The 22,771-nt window shown below is 43.8% G+C and overlaps 1 protein-coding gene across 1 annotated transcript in view; it reads right to left on the minus strand.

The window, feature by feature from the left end:
- Positions 1–14,945, minus strand: part of LOC138652241 (uncharacterized) — a 43,184-nt gene extending 28,239 nt beyond the window's left edge. The window contains exons 1-2 of the mRNA XM_069743008.1: positions 14,737–14,945; positions 12,605–12,698 (exon numbers count right to left, since the gene is read on the minus strand). Of these exons, the coding sequence (XP_069599109.1) occupies positions 12,605–12,698; positions 14,737–14,945 (303 nt within the window). The remainder of the gene's footprint in view (positions 1–12,604; positions 12,699–14,736) is intronic.
- Between the last annotated feature and the right edge of the window lie 7,826 nt (positions 14,946–22,771).

Genomic DNA, 22,771 nt, shown 5'->3' on the forward strand with positions numbered 1-22,771 from the left:
CATTTATGCCGGCCGGAACGCAGTCATTTATGCCGGCCGGAACGCAGTCATTTATGCCGGCCGGAACGCAGTCATTTATGCCGGCCGGAACGCAGTCATTTATGCCGGCCGGAACGCAGTCATTTATGCCGGCCGGAACGCAGTCATTTATGCCGGCCGGAACGCAGTCATTTATGCCGGCCGGAACGCAGTCATTTATGCCGGCCGGAACGCAGTCAGTCATTTATGCCGGCCGGAACGCAGTCAGTCATTTATGCCGGCCGGAACGCAGTCAGTCATTTATGCCGGCCGGAACGCAGTCAGTCATTTATGCCGGCCGGAACGCAGTCATTTATGCCGGCCGGAACGCAGTCATTTATGCCGGCCGGAACGCAGTCATTTATGCCGGCCGGAACGCAGTCATTTATGCCGGCCGGAACGCAGTCATTTATGCCGGCCGGAACGCAGTCATTTATGCCGGCCGGAACGCAGTCATTTATGCCGGCCGGAACGCAGTCATTTATGCCGGCCGGAACGCAGTCATTTATGCCGGCCGGAACGCAGTCATTTATGCCGGCCGGAACGCAGTCATTTATGCCGGCCGGAACGCAGTCATTTATGCCGGCCGGAACGCAGTCATTTATGCCGGCCGGAACGCAGTCATTTATGCCGGCCGGAACGCAGTCATTTATGCCGGCCGGAACGCAGTCATTTATGCCGGCCGGAACGCAGTCATTTATGCCGGCCGGAACGCAGTCATTTATGCCGGCCGGAACGCAGTCATTTATGCCGGCCGGAACGCAGTCATTTATGCCGGCCGGAACGCAGTCATTTATGCCGGCCGGAACGCAGTCATTTATGCCGGCCGGAACGCAGTCATTTATGCCGGCCGGAACGCAGTCATTTATGCCGGCCTGAAAGCAGTCATTTATGCCGGCCGGAACGCAGTCATTTATGCCGGCCGGAACGCAGTCATTTATGCTGGACAGAACGCAGTCATTTATGCTGGCCGGAACGCAGTCATTTATGCTGGCCGGAACGCAGTCATTTATGCTGGCCGGAACGCAGTTAAGATGAGCCCTGAAGTATTTTAACATTTCTTACATCTTATGTCAGTGTACGAAAGAAGCTGAAAACACAATTTCAGAGACTATTGTGCATTAATCTGATCTGCCACACGGTAGAGATCATTGCAAGTGAATGTTGCATTTCTGTGGACGGTATTAAAAGTTGCCCCTCACAAAAAAAAAAAAAAAAAACTTTTAAAGTATGTGATAAAAGTCTTGTCTGCGTTTGTCTGTCTGCTGAAACCTGTACAGATCATAAGTAGAGTTGGTATATGTGACAATCATCAGTGAGGACGGAGTGAGTGTCCTCACATACCTGGTTATTCCCTGTAAAAGAATAAATCCTTCTGAGACTAAATCCCATCTAGACACTTCTATAACTGGAAGGTTCTTCTCTGGCCGTTCTCGACTTTCTTTTACAAAGTTTGCGAGTAAATGGAGCCCTCTAGTGGAAGAAGGTTATAATTGCGTGTCATGCGAAATTGTCTTCTTGTTTAAACTAAATTTTCATACTAAAATATTTTTATAAAATTTAGCTTTTTTTTACATAATTATCCAAATCACTATTTTAACCCTTTAAGGACAGCGCGGTTTTATGCTTTTCCTCCTCATTTTCCTTCCTTTCTTCCAAAAGCCAGAACTTTATTTTCCAATTTTTTTTTTTTTTTTTTTTACAATGTAGACTGTGCAGTAAAAATTACCCGGTAATATGAATATCCAGGTTAGTCTGATTACGGTGATACCAAACATATTTTACAGATTAAAAAAATCAGAAATAAAATTAAAAAAAATAAATAGGTTTGTCTCGCCATTTTCTGAGATCCATAACTTCTATATTTTTTTCAGTCAATGGAGCCGAGTGAGAACTTTTTTTTATTTTTTTTTGGTTTATCAAGCTGACATTGCTATTGGTGCCAGGCTGGGGTACTTCCAACATTTTCATTGCTTTGTCTTGCCTTTTTTAAGCAATTGTGGCAACTAAAAATTCCTATTTTATTTGTTGTCCCTCCCTATTACAGCATTTACTGTATGGAATTGATTTTTTGTATATATTACTTTATAGAATTGGCACAGTTCACCTCCTCCTCCCTGCACAGGTCACAGAACACTCCCCAACAAAGTTAATGTATTTCTAATTTAAATTTAAAATATATAATAATAATAATAAAAAAAAACACACTTATAAAGGCGCAATTTAGTATTATGCTGGAATTTTTGGGATCAGGACATGCGCCAAAGTTTCCCCAGCCTATATGCTGTTCACAGAGTCTCAGACAAGATGGCACCACCACGATCAACAATCAAAATATAAAAACGGATTAAGGGGGAAGGAAAATAAAATCACTTTTAAACAAAAAAAAAAAAAGAAGCTATATGGATGAGATGTTCCCTTTTAGGTTCTGTTCATATTTACACTACTAATGTCTTTTAGTTTAGTTGTTATTTGCCAGAACCATGAACCAGCATTGCAGAGTTTTGGCCACAGCAATATTTTACCTTAAAGTAAAGATGGTGCATTCTAGAGAATAGGATTTAAAAGAAGAAAAAAAAAAAAGTATTTTACATCAGTATTTGGAAGCCAAAACCAAGAGTGTAATAATAATAATAAAAAAAAAAAACAACTCGGAGGAAAAGTATAATAGAAACATATGCACCATTTCTGCATTCATCACCCACTCCTGGTTTGGGCTTACAAATACTGATGGAGAAAACTGACCAAATACTGAATGTGCGAATACAGAGGGTCCACTGCACATTGTCAAGACCACCCAATCTTGGCAGCAATGCTGACCCAGTGCCAAACCGGTCATGCTGGAGGATGTTGCTGGCAGCAGAACGTTCTCCACGGTGTCTCCAGACTCTGTCACATGTGCTGAGTGTGAACCTGCTCTCATCCGTGTAGAGCACAAGGCGCCAATGTCGAATCTGCCAATCCTGGTGTTCTCTGGCAAATGTCAATCACCCTGTACGGTGTTGGGCTGTAAGCATAACACCCACTTGTGGACGTCGGGCCCTTATACCACCCTCATGGAGTCTGTTCCGACAGTTTGAGCAGACACATGGATGTTAGTGGTCTGCTGGAGGTCATTTTGCAGGGCCCTGGCACTGCTCCTCCTTGCCCAAAGGAGGAGGTAGCGGTCCTGCTGCTGGGTTGTTGTCCTCCTACAGCCCCCTCCACGTCTCCTGGTATCTGTTCCATGCTCTGGACACTGTGCTGACAGACATAGCTAGTAGAGATGGGTGAACCCAAACAGTAAAGTTTGGGGTCCGGACCGAACACCTACTGTTCAGGCATGGACCCTGAACACAGACTTCAGCAGAAAGTCCATGTTGAGGCGCATTCCCATTTGCAATGAAATCAGATGAATGCAATCTGATTAAAAATGTCACTATATCATTGCGTGTTCATCTGTGATTTTTCTTTCCAGCTAGGATTGCAATCGGACTGGAAAAAAAAAAAATACAGCAGGCTGCGATTGTGATCGGAAATTGGATTGCATTCAGCAATAGAAGTCAATGGGTGCAAAAGGAGAAAAAGAAAATTGCACAACACTTGGACCATGCGAGTGCTGACAAATCTTTACACACAAATGTCCTTTGAAAAGCCTTCAACTCATTTGCCGCATACAGTAAAATCACAGTGTGACCTAACAATAGGCTAGAATACATATACACACATAGATGCAAAGATGTCAGTCACATATATAATTACTACATTGCTTGTGTAACTTACTGTACATGTATTTTAATACTAAAATTATTTTCTGAAAAAAGAATGGTGTGCGCTCCCTCAAAATGTTATTAAAAAGCAGAGGGAAAGCAGACGGCTAGGTGCTGAGGTTTATAGCCTGAGAAGGGGATAATACCCATGGAGCTTCCCAGGCAATTGATATCAGCTCACAGCTGTATTCTTAGTCTTACCTGGTTACTAAAAGGAGGGACCCCCCAAAAAAATTACGTAGTGTCTGCCGATAATTAATAACCAGCAAAGACAAGACAGGCAGCTGCGGGCTAATATTAATAGCATAGGAAGGGGCCATGGATATTTGTTCTCTCCCCTTTCTTGGACCAGCACTCCTCCAATTTGGCACGGGTGATTTTAAATTAGCAGGAAACTGCAAAAGAGGACCAGCCTATTTTTGCTTTCACCTGAAAGCATAAGGAAGGTGAGTTTTAATTTTCCTTTCTTTTGGTGTTGTTGCTGTATGGCGGCCATTGTAGCGGTGGTTTTGTGTTAGTGGGGCAATGCGGTCTGGAGTCAAAGGGACTCAATCTTGCAGCATGGGTACTGTGAGGCACCAGGCCACCTGCCCTGCTGGTGCATTGTCGCTGTGGCTGAGGTTTGCCTACTACACTGCTCCTTTGAGGCGATAGGGACTCAGGTTCGCCGAAACATGGCCGTGGCTTTCATACTGTCTGATCAGAATGTTAAACTAAGTACCTCATGTTCAGTAATATATAGTTTTTCCTAGTAGCATTAGATCAACGTATGTTTTTTTTTTTTGGAGGAGGTGCGATCCATTTTCTTTTTTGGCGTATTGCATCTATAGGATGCGCCAGTTCTGGCACTTAGCCTCGCTCTTCCCACTTGCCCTGGTGCTGTGGCAAGTGGGGTGATAATTGAGGGAAGGTGATGTCACGTTCGTATTGTCAGGTGACATCAAGCCCAGAGGTGAGTAATGGAGAGGCATCTGTAAGACACCTATCCATTAGTAACCCCATAGAAATATTGTGTAAAGTCACACACACAGAATAAAGTCCTTTAATTGAAATAATAACAGACTCCTTTAATCAATCTTAATTAAACCAAACTCACCTCACCGCCCAGTCCACTGAAGCCATGGTCTCATGTAACGGAATAAAAATAAACCACAATATTCCTCACCTGTCCGCCGAGAAGATAATCTATATGTCCCACGACAGGTCTAGCTCTGCTACATCTAGATGGCAGGCTGCATTGTTGAATGATGCGACTATACTGCTTGCCATCCAGCAGAAACACTGAGCAGCATGTGCTACCACTACTCAGTGTCTCTCGGTTAACTCGTATGACCTGACGGACGTCACCACGAGCATGAGAAAGTTCACATTCTCACGGTGCCGTCAGAAAGGTCCTGGGAGTTCACAGCCAATGAACTCACTTCACCTAACTGATGTCAGAACCGGCGCCATGGGAAAAGTTATAACGCAATGAGATTAGATCTTGGCACCATCCAGGCTAAAAACTTTCTCAGACATGGATTATGGCGTAGGACAGACATAGGTGAGTGTTATGGTTGTTTGCGTTTTTTTTTTTTTGTTTGTTTGTTTTATACAGGAGACAATGGCTTCAATGGAATGGGAGTTAGGGGAGTATAACATTTTTAAATAAAAATTTGATTTTTTTTTTTATTTGAAATAAAGGACTTTATTCTGGCTGTGTGTTTATTTACAATATAGCTATAGGATTAGTGATGGATCGGCATCTTATAGACGCCTCTTCATTACCAAGCCGTGGGCTTGATGTCACCAGACAATATAAAGGTGACATTAACCCCACAAATATGAACCCCACTGCCACAGGGCAAGTGGGAAGAGGCGGGCAAAGTGCCAGAATTGGCGCATCTAATAGATGCGCCATTTCTAGGGCAGCTGTGAGGGGTGAAATATCCATGGCCCCTTATCAGCCTGAAAATACCAGCCAACAACTGACTGCTATAGCTTGGCTGGTTGTCAAAAATAATGGGGGGGTTGGGGGGGACGGGAAACCTCACGCCTTTATTTTGTTTTATTTGTTTAAATAATTTTTAAAAAATGGCTTTGGGACCCCTCTATTCTTGATAACCAGCCATGATAAAACCAAAAGCTGAGGGTTGCAGCCCGCAGATGTCAGTTTTGCTTGGCTGGTTATCAAAAATACAGGGAAACCCACGCTGTTTCTCTTTATTTATTTATGTATTTATTTATAGGGCAGGCGCCGGCTGAGGAATACTTCCATCAGCCACCGCCTACTCTCGCTGCTATTAGCGGCAGCAGGTGTAGTATTGATAGGAGTAGTAGTTCCATCAGCCGATGACTGTGATCGGAGGTAAACTTTTTAATATAGACATTCAGATCCTCCCCAAAACATGGACCAGAGCTGAAAACGAAGCCCTGGTGCCCATTGGATATAGGGGAATAGTCGTCCCTGCCCTGAAAAATAAAAACACCAGAACAGCGTCGCTGCTCAGGAGTAATATTGATATTGGTCTGGTATGAAGAGGAGCTCTTGAAGTACAGCCCACCAGAAATACAAGCTGCAATGGCTAAACTGTTTAATATTGTGCTGAATGCTGCTTCTTTCCTCATACCTGACTGAGGCCTCATCACACCCATCCACAACAGTGGGGACAGGTATGACCCTGCCAACTACAGAGGCATATGTGTCAGCAGCAACCTGGGGAAACTGTTCAACAGCATCCTGAAGAAGAGGATCCTCAGTTTCCTCACAGAGTACAACATTCTCAACAAAAGCCAAGCAGGGTTCATGCCAAACCACCGCACTACCGACCACATCTACATCCTGCACGGCCTCATTCAGAGCCACGTCCGCAGTACAAAGCATGGGAAGACATATGCCTGGTTTGTGGACTTTAAGGCTATGTGCGCACGTTGAGTATTTGCTTGCAGAAATTTCAGCAAGGTTTCTGCATTGCTTGGCAGCAAACACGCTGCGGAAAAATCCGCTGCGTTTTTGGTGCTTTTTTTGCATGCGCTTTTTTTCTGTGCATTCAATCCTCCTCAGCACGAGGTCTCACCTTCCATGACGCCCAGGTGATATTATGGCTGTATGCACATGAGCTACTGCTGCTGTCACCAACCAAGTAAGGCCTCCAAGACAACCTGAAAATCTTGAAAAAAATTCAGCTCCACATGGGTATTACTGCGTTTTTACAGGAATGGACAATTACACCTACCTGGGCCTGGAAAGTCACCAGTCAGGGAGCTTCAAACAAGCCATAGAGACCCTGAAAGACAAGGCCTGCAAAACCTTCTATGCCAGCCGAAGGAAACTTTACCATCTGAAGCCGCCAGTGAGGGTCTGGCTAAAAATCTTCAATGCCATCATCGCCCCAATTTTTGTGTACGGCAGGGAAGTCTGGGGTCCTCACACCTACCCAGACTGGTCAAGGTGGAATTCCAGCCAAACAGAAATATTCCACCTGTTATTCTGTAATCACCTTCTCCAGGTCCATTGGTGCACCTTCAACAGTGCCAGTCAGGCGGAGTTGGGTATATTTCCACTGCACCTAGCAGTCCTGAAGAGGGCACTGTCATTCCAGGCTCACCTACATAGTTGCAGTATAAGCTCCCATCACCATAAGGCCCTACTACATATAAGGGGGTCAAACGAACCAGGACCGCTGAACAGTTCACCCAAACCCAACCGGACCAAAACACCAATCACAGCAGCCCGAACAAAGCCAGAATCAGGAAGATGGTAGACAGCGGCCAGGAGAGGTGTCAGTGTCTGGAGGAACAATATCGTCACCTCACAGAAAATGACCATGTACCGAAGTCTACAGAGAGACTATAGACTGGCCCCATATCTGGAGAAACTCTTGGACCCCAGAGACCGCCAGATCCTGAGTCTGTATAGACTCAGTGCCCACAATCTGGCCATTGAGTCTGGCTGGCACAGACAGAGCTTGAAGCCCAGGGAGGACAGATTGTGCCTACACTGTGACCTGGAGGATGAGATCCAGCTACTGCTACACTGCACCAAATACTCAGCAGTGAGGGACACTCACTTCAGGAGACTCTGATATCTTCCCGGATTTCAGCTCCATGAAGGAGGAAGAGAAAACAGATATCCTGCTGGGGGAAGAAGAGAGCGAGGAGCAGATAGCAGCGCAGTATGTGAGCGTGTGCCATAGGCTGCGAGAAAAGAGAAGCATGATATGCCATGGACTTTCAGAACTCCCACCCTGGATGTGCCACCATCCATCATGCCCACAGTCCCTTTCCCTATTCTCTACTGTACACTTACTTTGGCATAACTAATGAAGCCATTTATTGTCAAACTACTGTGTTTTCTCTTTTTAAATTATAATGACAACCCAAAACATCCAAATGACCCTGATCAAAAGTTCACATACCCTGGTGATTTTGGCCTCATAACATGCACAAAAGTTGACACAAATGGGATTGAATGGCTACTAAAGGTAACATCCTCACCTGTGACCTGGTTGCTTGTAATCAGTGTGTGTGTGTGCATAAAAGCTGAGTGAGTTTCTGGGATCCAGACAGACTCTTGCATCTTTCATCCAGCCACTGACGTTTCTGGATTGTGAGTCATGGGGAAAGCAAAGGAATTGTCAACGGATCTAGGGGAAAAGGTAGTTGAACTGTATAAAACAGGAAAGGGATACAAAAAGATATTCAAGGAATTGATAATGCCAGTCAGCAGCGTTCAAACTGCGATTAACAAATGGAAAATCAGGGGCTCTGTAAAAACCAAACCACGGTCAGATAGACCGACATAAATGTTATCCACAACTGCCAGGAAAATTGGTCAAAGTTAAAGGAAAGATGAATGCAGCACGTTATCAGCAAATACAGGAGGCAAATTTGCAATCATCAGCCTGGAAGCAACGCATGGGACGTACCAACATGACAACGATCCAAAACACAAGGACAAGTCAACCTGTCATTGGCTACAGCAGAACAAAGTGAAGGTTCTGGAGTGGCCATCTTAGTCTCCTGACCTCAATATCATTGAACCACTCTGGGGAGATCTCAAGCGCGCAGTTCATGCTAGACAGCCCAGGAATTTACAGGAACAGGGGGCTTCATGCCAAAAAAAGTGGGCAGCTTTACCATCTGAGAAACTAAAGAACCTCATCCACAACTACCACAAAAGACTTCAAGCTGTCATTGATGTAAGAGGGGGCAATACACAGTATTAAGAAATGGGGTATGTGAACTTTTGATCAGAGTCATTTGGATGTTTTGGGTTGTCATTATGATTTAAAAAGAGAAAACACAGTAGTTTGACAATAAATGGTTTCACCCAACCACTAACCATGAGTGGAGAAAAAGTTTTGGTGTTATTTATATTCTCTGAATTAAGGCCAAGAAAGCAAAAATTCTGCCGGAGTATGTAAACTTTTGAGCACAAATGTATATATTATGTTTTTACACTTCGTTTTCTGAAAGGATTTTAATATGTAATAAATTGTGTAATTCATTGAAAATAAAATGATTAATAATCAATTCCATGTATAGTTTTAAACACATCTCTGGCTTGGAGAATTTTTGTTACCAATTAACCCCTTAGCTCTCTGCAGGATTTCCATATTTTATATATACAATTGTCTAAGGGGTACTTCCATCTGTCTGTCGCAGAAATCCCGGGTCGCGACCAATCAGCGACAGGCACAGTCCGGCAGCGAATTGGCCCCTCCCTACTCCCCTCCAGTCAGCGCCCCATAGCGGTTTAGCAGTCCGTTAAATGGAGTGCATTACACCGCGGCATAACGCAGTCCGTTAACGCTGCTATTAGCCCTGTGTGACCAACTCTTTACTATTGATGCTGCCTATGCAGCATCAATAGTAAAAACATATAAATGTTAAAAATTATCATTATTATTATTATTTATTATTATAGCGCCATTTGTTCCATGGCGCTTTACATGTAAGGAGAGGTATACATAATAAAACAAGTACAATAATCTTGAACAATACAAGTCACAACTGGCACAGGAGGAGAGAGGACCCTGCCCGCGAGGGCTCACAATCTACAAAAATAATAAATCATTATATTCTCACCTTTCGGCGCCTTTCCCGCTCCTCGCGACGCTCCGGTCCCAAGAATGCATTTCGGCAATGACCGGAGATGACGTAGCAGTCTCGCGAGATGATGACGTAGCGGTCTCGCGAGACCGCTGCATTATCACGTGTTATTGCCGCAATGCAATCTTGGGACCGGAGAGTCACGAGGAGCATCGCTAAACGCCTGGCCTGGATCCGGGGGCCGCCGAGGAGGTGAGTATATAACTATTTTTTGTTTTAATTCTTTTTTTTAACAGGGATATGGTGCCCACATTGCTATATACTGCGCGGCCTCTGCTATATACTAATAGACATATTCTACCTGATGCTTTAGAATCAGTCCACCATCTAGTGTATATATATATATATATTTTTTTTTTTTTTTTAAACCTCCATATATACAGTACAGACCAAAAGTTTGGACACACCTCATTTAAAGATTTTTCTGTATTTTCATGACTATGAAAATTGTACACTCACACTGAAGGCATCAAGACTTTGAATTAACACATGTGGAATTATATACTTAACAAATTAGTGTCAAACAGCTGAAATTATGTCTTATATTCTAGGTTCTTCAAAGTAGCCACCTTTTGCTTTGATGACTGCTTTGCACACTCTTGGCATTCTCTTGATGAGCTTCAAGAGGTAGTCACCGGGAATGGTCTTCCAACAATCTTGTAGGAGTTCCCAGAGATGCTTAGCACTTGTTGGCCCTTTTGCCTTCACTCTGCGGTTCAGCTCACCCCAAACCATCTCGATTGGGTTCAGGTCTGGTGACTGTGGAGGCCAGGTCATCTGGCGTAGCACCCCATCACTCTCTTTCTTGGTCAAATATTCCTTTATTATCCTCAGAAGCAGAGGTGACTCTTGGTCTTCCTTTCCTGGGGCGGTCCTCATGTGAGCGCTTGATGGTTTTTGCCACTGCACTTGGGGACACTTTCAAAGTTTTCCCAATTTTTCGGACTGACTGACCTTCATTTCTTAAAAGTAATGATGGCCACTCGTTTTTCTTTACTTAGCTGCCTTTTTCTTGCCATAATACAAATTCTAACAATCTATTCAGTAGGACTATCAGCTGTGTATCCACCAGACTTCTGCGCAACATAACTGATGGTCCCAACCCCATTTATAAGGCAAGAAATCCCACTTATTAAACCTGACAGGGCACACCTGTGAAGTGAAAACCATTCCCGGTGACTACCTCTTGAAGCTCATCAAGAGAATGCCAAGAGTGTGCAAAGCAGTCATCAAAGCAAAAGGTGGCTACTTTGAAGAACCTAGAATATAAGACATAACAAAAAACTGTGAAACAACTGAAATTAAGTATATAATTCCACATGTGTTAATTCATAGTTTTGATGCCTTCAGTGTGAATGTACAATTTTCATAGTCATGAAAATACAGAAAAATCTTTAAATGAGAAGGTGTGTCCAAACTTTTTGTCTGTACTGTATGTCGGTTCTTACCATACCTTTAATGTGTACAATGTCACACGGTGCATTGGTTTTAGATATAACCCAGAAAAAAAACATTACAGGAATTACTCCCTTTCCAAGATTAACATGCAAAAAAAATAAGGAAATGAAATTTCACAGAACTGCCTCGTCAGGATCCTAGATGACAAATACCAGCAAGCAGTAAATCAACTTTTCCCACTTGGGAAAAGCTGCTGCTCTAATGACAGGATCTGTCTTTGGTTTTCAGTTGATCCTGAAAAGGGATTGGAATAAATGAAGGCTTACGGCCCATTGAGAAGAGCAAAGAATTCATAGGAAAGCTCATTCCCGACTCTTAGGCTATGTTGCCAAGATGAGTTTTTGGTGAGGTTTTTTACGCTGCGTATTTTTGAAAAAAATACAAGTGACGTTTTTATTTAATGGGTGCAGAAAATCTGCAACATCCAAAAACTCACTAAAAGCTCATGGTGGGAACATAGCCTTAGCAGACAAACACTAAACAAGTCCTAAAGGTTATGTACGACAATTGTTTCCTAAATGCAAGTCTATTTGGCTAAAAAAAAAAAAAAAAATAATGCACAGTGCAAAATGTCAACAGAAAGAAGGGGCCAGGCAAAATGGAAATAACAGATGAGATTCTGCTGCTGGGCAGAAATTGGGGGCGCAGCATCCTCCGACATAGTAGAAATGGGGCAGACAGCGGGGAGTGCCTGTGTTAGCCGGATGGGCACGTAACCATCGCTTAACCCAATCACTAGCTGCAGCGGTGACCAACACGACAGGCTGCAGCCAGTCACTTGTAAGTGCTATTACCGTGCGGGGTAGTGATTTGTACTCACTGTGGTGGACAAGTGTTGATGGGACGAAGGCGTTTATTAAGCTGTTGGCCCCTTATTTCCAGTAAAGGGTGATGATGTACAGACACATTGCACAACTTTGTGGTCAGGGCATGTGGAAAGTGCTTTCCTGTACCAGCAACACATGACGTGACAAGTTTGGAGTGGATTATTATGCGGCCGAAATATTAAAATTTTTACTTCAGCCGTCAACAGAACAAAAAATAACCAGGTGATGGCACATCCCAACAGCTCAAAAGCTGCTATTTGTTGGGGGAGGGGGAATCTCAGAAGTCAGATCCCTTCCTGACACTATGCTGATGGAATAACTAAACTTCTGCCGCATGCACATTATGTTGCAGAAGTTTAGCAGATTTTCAACATGAAATATGCTGTAAAATCCACTTTGGAAAATATTCTCCAAAAGTGTATAAAGCAATTATAAAAAGTGTCTCAACTTTTTACTTACGGGGCCAAATGGTGTAGGAATGAGCTCCTGGTGCCGAGGCTGCAGGTTGGGCATGGGCAGGTTACTGGCATCGCTGTTTTGTGGGATGATGGGCCTGTGGAAATGGAAGAAAAGTAACATTGCATCATTCCGGCGTTACATTCTAGTGTATCTATTTACCAATAATGCCGTGTACATCCAGAGGCAGAAGCACAAAGCATGTGGACTGTTCAGGCACGGCGGCGGTAGTTACACAAGGTCACATAATATTAGGCTATAAAGTGATTAAAAAAGATAAATGAAAAACACAACCAAGTCCTAGCCAAACCCTTTAAATGTAAATACAGGGGTACATCAAACAATACCTTTAACACAATATTTGTACTCACAGCAACTCTCTGTATACAACCCTGTGCTGATAGCGCCCTCCTGATTAGCTATCTGTAGACAGAGGATTGCTGGGAGGATAAAGATCTTGCTCATCAAGCTTTGTTCTGTCCTTGGGGATTAAACTTATTAAAAAAAAGTTAAATAAACCAGTCCAAAATGAATGCGGTATGTACCGTATTTAAAAAAAACAAAAACCCTAATATTTAAAAATATATTATTATTATTATTTAATAAACAACCCACCAGTACCATTTTTAGTATCTGCTATAATATGGATAAACATTGCATGGGTGTATACGTTTTTGAAACAAAAAAAAGTAAATAATTTAATCGTATGAATAGCAGAGGTTTTTTTGTTTGTGTTTTTTTGCATGTGAGCAAAATTAATAATAATAATAATAAGGCTATGTGCACATGATGGGGATTTGCTGCGGATCCGCAGTGGATTTTTCCGCGCAGAAACGCTGCAGATCCGCACTGTGATGTACACTATAATGTTATTCTATGGGGAAAAAAAAAAAAGCTGTGCAGATGGTGCGGAAAAATCAGTGCAGAATTGCTGCGGATTTCAAAGAAGTGCATGTCACTTCTTTTGTGTGGATCTGCAGCGTTTCTGCACCCCTCCATGTTAAGTGGCAAAAACCGCAGCAATTCCGCATAAAAACTGCACAAAATCCGCATAAAAACCGCGGCTGCGGATTCTGCCAGGAGATGTGGATTTTGTGCAGAAAATTCTGCACCTCTTTTCTTAGGCTACTTTCACACTTCCGTCGGTACGGGTCCGTCACAATGCATCGGGCCGACGTACCGACGAACGTTGCGAAATAACTGCAAGACGTGGGCAGCGGATGCAGTTTTTCAACGCATCCTCTGCCCCCATTCTGCAGTCCGGGGAGGAGGGCGCGGAGTTTCGGCCGCACATGCGTGTGGCAATCCATCGCTAATGAAAGTCTATGGAGAAAAAACGCATCCTGCAGGCAACTTTGCAGGATGCGTTTTTTCTTCAAAATTGTGACGTGCTTCGAACGACGCTAGTGTGAAAGTAGACTAACATGCCCAGCAACCACCCAAAATTAAGACGCAGCTTCCCCCGTCAAGGCTCATTCCGTGCACAGTGACCTGTACACACAATGTGGAACCCGCAGTGTGCAAGGAATATATATATATATATATATATATATATATATATATATATATATATATATATATATATATATATATATATATATATATCTATTATATATGTAGATTTTTCACCTAGGTCACTCTACATATATAATACGATACTGGACTTGGTAAACCAGCAAACGAAAAAAAACAAGTTGACCTAAAGTATAACATGAAAAATAAGAAACTAACACTAGATCATATATAGAATTTTTACATTATTTTGTATTACACTTCAGTACATCTGGCTATGTGATAATGATATGTAATAAAGTATATTACTATATATGTAATATATTTTAATAGCTATGTAATAAAATATAATAATAATAAAATAAATAATAAATAAAATAATAATTACAGCTATGTAATAAAATATAATAATAATCCTATGGCTCACACATGGGTGCTATGGCCAGCTGTGGGGGGCACAATCATTAGCCCCCTTTGTCCTTTATAGGGTCTGCAGCACTAGTTGCGCAAGGAATCAGCGCATGCATGCTGGCACTTGTAGTCCGTAGTCCTGGAGGCAGCGTTCCTCCGTGTACAGACATGGCGTTTATCCACAGGACCACTACATAACGGGCGGCTGCTACCTGTGGTCTTCCATCCTGGAGGAGGTGACGGGACCGGACGTGTCTCCGGGAGATGCGGCTCCTCCGTCCCTGGCGCAGACACCACCGAGGCCGCCGGCTCCACCCGACCCGACACCTGCGCCCTGACTGGAGCAGTGTGAGAGCTCCGCCACGGGGCGGCCCAGGGCAGGCTGCACGGCGGGGCGGCCTCCTGATGCATCATGGGACATGTAGTTTGTGCAGCCTTCACTGCAGGCCGCGGTTCCGCGGCAGGAGTTCACACGCACCAGCAGCAGCAGCAGGGACTTGTGGAAATCAACTAGAAGAGCCCTGAGTGACGGCAGCACGACAGGAAACCTCGTGTCCACTATCGGGATACCGATGAACCATCGATATCAGATCAATTGAATAGGAGCTGAGCTGCAGTACCAGGGAGCGGCCACTAAACAGTTTATGGCGCTGTGGTACATTGTTTAACCCATTAATGACCAGGGCATTTTTCGTTGGTTTTTTTTTTTTTTTTTCGTTGTTTTTGTTTTTTTGTGCTTTTCTCACCTCTCCCTCTCTACTTTTCTTAACTTTTTTTTTGTTTACCTCTCCCATATGAAGATTTGTGTGGGTTTCTTGTACTGTGGAAAAGCACCACACATTTTACCATATAATACTGGGGGAAAAAATGCAAAAAAAAAAATAAAAATTGTGCCATTATTATTATTATTATCTTTTTTTTTCCCACAAAATTCATTATAAAGATAAACTGGTGGCACGATTCTCCAAGTCAGTACAATGAGGCCGGCCTCACATTAGCGAGTTTTACGGACGTATGAGAGGTGCAGAAAATACAGATTGCACACGGTACTATCAGGCTATATTCACACTTTGCGGATTTTGCTGCGGATCCGCAGCAGTTTCCCATGAGTTTACAGTACAATGTAAACTTATGGGAAACAAAAAACGCAGTGCACATGCTGCGGAAAAATCCGCGCAGAAACGCTGCAGATTACATTCCGCAGCATGTCACTTCTTTTCTGCGGATTTTCACCTGCTCCAATAGGAAACTGCAGATGAAAATCCGCAGAAGAAACCGCAGTAAAAACCGCGATGAATCCGCAGTAAAAACCGCGACGGGTTTTCACTGCGGATTTTGGAATTCTGCTGCGGAAAAATCCGCAGTGAAATCCGCAAAGTGTGAACATAGCCTGATACTAGATGGTGGCCCAATTCTAACGCATCGGGTATTCTAGAATATGCATGTCCACGTAGTATATTGCCCAGCCACGTAGTATATTGCCCAGTCACATAGTATATTGCCCAGTCACGTAGTATATTGCCCAGTCACGTAGTATATTACCCAGTCACGTAGTATATTGCCCAGTCACATAGTATATTGCCCAGTCACGTAGTATATTACCCAGTCACGTAGTATATTGCCCAGTCACATAGTATATTGCCCAGTCACGTAGTATATTGCCCAGTCACGTATATTACCCAGTCACGTAGTATATTGCCCAGTCACGTAGTATATTGCCCAGCCACGTAGTATATTACCCAGTCACGTAGTATATTGCCCAGCCACATAGTATATTGCCCAGTCACGTAGTATATTACCCAGTCACGTAGTATATTGCCCAGCCACATAGTATATTGCCCAGCCACATAGTATATTGCCCAGCCACATAGTATATTGCCCAGTCACGTAGTATATTACCCAGTCACGTAGTATATTGCCCAGCCACATAGTATATTGCCCAGTCACGTAGTATATTGCCCAGCCACATAGTATATTGCCCAGTCACGTAGTATATTGCCCAGCCACATAGTATATTGCCCAGCCACATAGTATATTGCCCAGTCACGTAGTATATTACCTAGTCACGTAGTATATTGCCCAGCCACATAGTATATTGCCCAGTCACGTAGTATATTGCCCAGCCACATAGTATATTGCCCAGCCACATAGTATATTGCCCAGTCACGTAGTATATTGCCCAGCCACATACTATATTGCCCAGTCACGTAGTATATTGCCCAGTCCCGTAGTATATTGCCCAGCCACATAGTATATTGCCCAGCCACATAGTATATTGCCCAGTCATGTAGTATATTGCCCAGCCACATAGTATATTGCCCAGTGACGTAGTATATTGCCCAGCCACATAGTATATTGCCCAGCGACGTAGTATATTGCCCATTCACATAGTATATTGCCCAGTCACGAAGTATATTGCCCATCCACGTAGTATATTGCCCAGTGACGTAGTATATTGCCCAGCCATATAGTATATTGCCCAGCGACGTAGTATATTGCCCAGCCATATAGTATATTGCCCAGTGACGTAGTATATTGCCCAGTGACGTAGTATATTGCCCAGCCATATAGTATATTGCCCAGCCACGTAGTATATTGCCCAGTCACATAGTATATTGCCCAGTGACGTAGTATATTGCCCAGTCACATAGTATATTGCCCAGTCACGTAGTATATTGCCCAGCCACATAGTATATTGCCCAGTCACATAGCATATTGCCCAGTCACGTAGTATATTGCCCAGCCACGTAGTATATTGCCCAGTGATGTACTATATTGCCCAGCCACGTAGTATATTGCCCAGCCACGTAGTATATTGCCCAGCCACGTAGTATATTTCACAGCGACGTAGTATACAGCACAGACACGTAGTATACTGCCCAGTCACGTAGTATATTGCCCAGCCACGTAGTATATTGCCGAGTGATGTACTATATTGCCCAGCCACGTAGTATATTTCACAGCGACGTAGTATACAGCACAGAGCCACGTAGTATACAGCACAGACATGTAGTATACTGCCCAGTCACGTAGTATATTGCCCAGCTACGTATGTAACAGGTTAAAAAATAAACATATACTCACCTTCCGAGGGCCCCTTGTAGTTCTGTCGCCTGTGTGCTGTGCAAGACGGCAGCTTCCAGTCCCAGGGTTGGTATGAGCACAGGACCTGTGATGACGTCGCGGTCACATGACCGTGACGTCATGGAAGGTCCTTCTCGCATAGCATCCTTAGCACCAAAACCTGCCGCTTGCACTGCCAAGGACAGGGCGCGACGTCGGAGGGTGAAAATAACGTGTTTTTTTTATTATTGTTTGTAACATTAGATCTTTTTACTATTGTTGCTGCATACACATCATCAATAGAAAAAGGTGGTCACACAGGGTTAATAGCTACGTTAATGGAGTGCGTTACACCGCGGCATAACGCGGTCCATTAACGCTGCAATTAACCCTGTGTGAGGGCTGACTGGAGGGGAGTATGGAGCGGGCACTGACTGCGGGGAGTAAGGAGCGGTCATTTTGCCGGCGGACTGTGCCCATCGCTGATTGGTCGTGGGCGTTTTGCCACGACCAATCAGCGACTTGGATTTCCATGACAGACAGAGGCCGCGACCAATGAATATCCATGACAGACAGAAGGACAGACGGAAGTGACCCTTAGACAATTATATAGTAGATGGAGGGAAATGTTGGAATCTTTGTACTTTATGGAGGGCTGTGTGGGGGCCATTATACCGTATGCAAGCAATTATACAGTCTGAAGGTTTGTGTGGGCTCCATCACACTGGAGGGCTAGTGTGGGCCATTATACCTGTACAGTGTGGTGAGCTGTGGGGGTAATTATATTGCATGTAGGTCCATTATACTGCATGGAGGGCTTTGTGGAGGTCACAGTTGGGGGATCATAATGTGTTGGGGTCACCATACTTTGTCGGTGTAGTTGTGGAAAGGTACAGTAGGGTCATCATACTGTGTGTGTGGATGGTATTGTGGAAGAAGCCACTGTGGGGGTATCATACAGTATTTGTGGGGCACTTTTGTTGACAATTTATAGGTGGAATAAAAGGAGAACATGTGGCTTCACAAGGAGGAGAATTACTTTGTAAAGGTTGAAAAGTGAGATATAGTCTTCTGTGATCCCACCGAATATATTTTTTTGTTAGGGGGAGGGGCGCAAATAGAACTTCTGCAATGGGGCCCTGATTTCTATGTATGCCCCTGTTAGATGGTATGGATGATGTTGCTCGTAACTGCTTTTCCAGGTTTTAAACATTCTGGAGCACAGGTGTACCTTTTGCAATTAAAAGTTTTGTAAAGAACTTGAAGTAGTAAGTCCTGAACACAGATGTATATTACACTAAAGGTCTCCTCACAGGGGAAATCCATCACTGCATGTGTTAATTTCATAGAAATCAAGCAGTGGGAGATCTGCATTATATACATCACATAGGAGACACTGAGACTGCTGTTACACATCACATAGGAGACACTGAGACTGCTGTATACACATCACATAGAAAAGTGTTTGCCCCTTCTTGATTTTCTATTCTTTTGCATGTTTGTCACACTTAAATGTTTTAGATCACCAAACAAATTGAAATATTAGACAAATAACACAAGTAATCGTAAAATGCAGTGTTTAAATGAAGGTCTTTTTTATTAAGGGAAAAATAAATCCAAACCTACAGGACCCTTTGTCAAAAAGTGATTGCCCCCTAAACCTAATAACTGGTTGGGCCAACCTTAGCATCAACAACTGCAATCAAGCGTTTGTGATAACTGGTAATGAGACTTTTACAACGCTCTGGAGGAATTTTGGCCACTTATCTTTGCAAAATTGTTGTACTTCAGCCACATTGGAGGGTTTCTGAGCATAAACCACCTTTTCAAGGTTATGCCACACCATCTCAATCAGATTAAAGTCAGGACTCTGACTAGGCCATTCCAGTGTCTTTTGTTTTTCTTAAGCCATTAGGAGGTGGACTTGCTGGTGTGCTTGGCATCATTGTCTTGCTGCATAACCCAAGTGCGCTTCAACTTGAGGTCATGAACAGACGGCCGGACATTCTCCTTCAGGATGTTTTGATAGACAGCAGAATTCATGGTTCCATTTAGCACAGCAAGTCTTCCAGATCCTTAAGCAGCAAAACAGCCCCAGATCATCACACTACCACCACCACCATATTTTACTGTTGGTATGATATTCCTTTTCTGAACTGCTTTGTTAGTTCTACACTATATCTAATGGGACATACACCTTCCAAAAAGTTCTACTTTTGTCTGGTCAGTCTACAAAATATCTTACCAAAAGTGGGGATTAACAATATGTTTTCTGTTAAAACTGAGATGAGCCATTATGTTCTTATTGCTTAGCAGTGGTTTTCGTCTTGAACTCAGCCATGTAGGCCATTTTTGACCGGTCTCTTTTTTTATGGTGGAGTCATGAACACTGACCTTAACTGAGGCAAGTAAGGCCTGCAGTTCTTTGAATTTTGTGGGGTCTTTTGTGACCTCTTGGATGAGTTGTCGATGTGCCTTTGGGGTAATTCTGGTTGGCCGGCAACTCCTTGGAAGGTTCACCACTGTTCCAAGTTTTCACCATTTGTGGATAATAGCGCTCACTGTGGTTCGCCGGTTCCCAAAGCTTTAGAAAAACCCACCTAAGTAAGGTAGCGGTCCGCTGCCGAAACACGTAGTGGTTTAATAAAAGGTTTGTTTACCACTAATCCATTGCAGTGTGCTCTATAGCCACATACATATTTTTTCCAAAAAATGTTGATATTCCCCTTGAGGGATTGTGGCTGGATGAGCTTGGAGCCATAGAGTTCATCTCCAGGCAACAGGACCTGAAGTGACGTCACAACTTGTGAAGTGGAATCATGTGACTGGATCTTGGGCCCACGTGACCAGACCAGGAAGCACAGCACAGGTGTGGTCCCGGAGCAAAAGAGCAGGAGTGCACGGAGATTTCCGCTACCGCAGTTGTGCAGGAGTGCACAACCCTTCCAGGTTAGGGGCTAATCCCCCCACCTTTCATTGAAACATCCCAATTAAACCACCTGGTGCTTCTCATGCTGAGCTCTTCCATTTTTATTGTCTTACAAAGGTTTAGAAATGGCTTTATAACCTTTTCCAGACTGATAGATCTCAAGTACTTTGTTTCTCGTTTGTTACAGAATTTCTTTGGATCGCGGCTTGATGTCTAGCTTTTGAGAAACTTTTGGTCTTCACTTTTGTCATATCATACTAGATAGTGGCCCGATTCTAACGCATCGGGTATTCTAGAATATGTATGTATGTATGTATGTACGTGGCGCTTAGCACAGCCACGTAGTATATAGCACAGCCACGTAGTATATAACACAGCCACCTACACTGCGTGCAGAATTATTAGGCAAGTTGTATTTTGCTCACATGATACTTTTTATACATGTCGTCCTACTCAAAGCTGTTCAGGCTTGAGAGCCAACTACCAGTTAAGTAAATCAGGTGATGTGCATCTCTGTAATGAGGAGGGGTGTTGTCTAATGACATCAACACCCTATATAAGGTGTGCTTAATTATAAGGCAACTTCTTTTCCTTTGGCAAAATGGGTCAGAAGAGAGATTTGACGGGCTCTGAAAAGTCCAAAATTGTGAGATGTCTTGCAGAGGGATGCATCAGTCTTGAAATTGCCAAACTTTTGAAGCGTGATCACCGAACAATCAAGCGTTTCATGGCAAATAGCCAACAGGGTCGCAAGAAGCGTGTTGGGCAAAAAAGGCGCAAAATAACTGCCCATAAATTGAAGAAAATCAAGCGTGAAGCTGCCAAGATGCCATTTGCCACCAGTTCTGCCATATTTCAGAGCTGCAACGTTACTGGAGTAACAAAAAGCACAAGATGTGCGATACTCAGGGACATGGCCAAGGTAAGGAAGGCTGAAAAACGACCACCTCTGAACAAGAAACATAAGATAAAATGTCAAGACTGGGCCAAGAAGTATCTTAAGACTGACTTTTCAAAGGTTTTATGGTCTGATGAAATGAGAGTGACTCTTGATGGGCCAGAAGCTGGATCAGTAAAGGGCAGAGAGCTCCACTCCGACTCAGACGCCAGCACGGTGGAGGTGGGGGACTGGTATGGGCTGGTATCATCAAAGATGAACTTGTGGGACCTTTTCGGGTTGAGGATGAGGATAGAGTATGAGGATAGAATGTAAGTCCGCAAGGACTCCCCTCTGTACCAGTCCGTCGCTGTAATCCTTACTGTAAACAATATCTATAACCCTGTATGTAACCCCTTTCTCATGTACAGCACCATGGAATTAATAGTGCTATATAAATAAATAATAATAATAAAAAAGCTCAACTCCCAGACCTACTGCAAGTTTCTGGAAGACTTCTTCAAGCAGTGGTACAGGAAGAAGTCGGTATTGTTCAATAAAAACATGATTTTCATGCAGGACAATGCTCCATCAGATGCCTCCAACTACTCCACAGCGTGGCTGGTCAGTAAAGGTCTCAAAGAAGAAAAAATGACATGGCCCCCTTGTTCACCTGATCTGAACCCCATAGAGAACCTGTGGTCCCTCATAAAATGTGAGATCTACAGGGAGGGAAAACAGTCCACCTCTCGGAATAGTGTCTGGAGGCTGTGGTGGCTGCTGCACGCTGTCACGCCCTACAGACGTGTCTATCGGGTGGACCCACTGGACCGCAAATACAGTGGTTACTGATACCAGGAAGGGAGAACCAGACCAGGAAAACAGGTTCAAACGCTTTATTGTACAGTAATACAAACACTAGGGGAGACACCCCAAAGGAAGGCCACAGGGCCACAACACCAGAAAGCCTCTAAGGAGACCAAGGCATGGAGTGACCCCTATACAGGGATTTCCCCTAGACCACCAATAGAGGGTCCGATGAGGCAGACACCTGTGTTAAACCGACCTAGGAGGTAGGAAGAAATGAATAAACAAAACAGGGCTGAATGTGGAACTTGGAAGCAGGAAGAAGACTGCAGGGAACCACACAGGATACTGGACTCAGGATGCTGTGGAGACCAGACTCGATCCTAGGGAAAAAAGGAACACAGAGTAAGACAGGCAAATTGGACTGATAAGCCTAGCAGGATAAGACCTGGAGCAGCAACTTCAGGATAATAGAAGTTGCCCAGGCGGCGTCCAGGAGTGACTGAGATCCTTATATACCTCCAGCCTCCAGGTGATAGGCCGGGAGGAGGGGCAGTGAGTAGGGAGGGGC

This window comes from Ranitomeya imitator, chromosome 10 (assembly GCF_032444005.1).
Source record: "Ranitomeya imitator isolate aRanImi1 chromosome 10, aRanImi1.pri, whole genome shotgun sequence".
NCBI classification, from domain to species: Eukaryota; Metazoa; Chordata; class Amphibia; order Anura; family Dendrobatidae; genus Ranitomeya; species Ranitomeya imitator.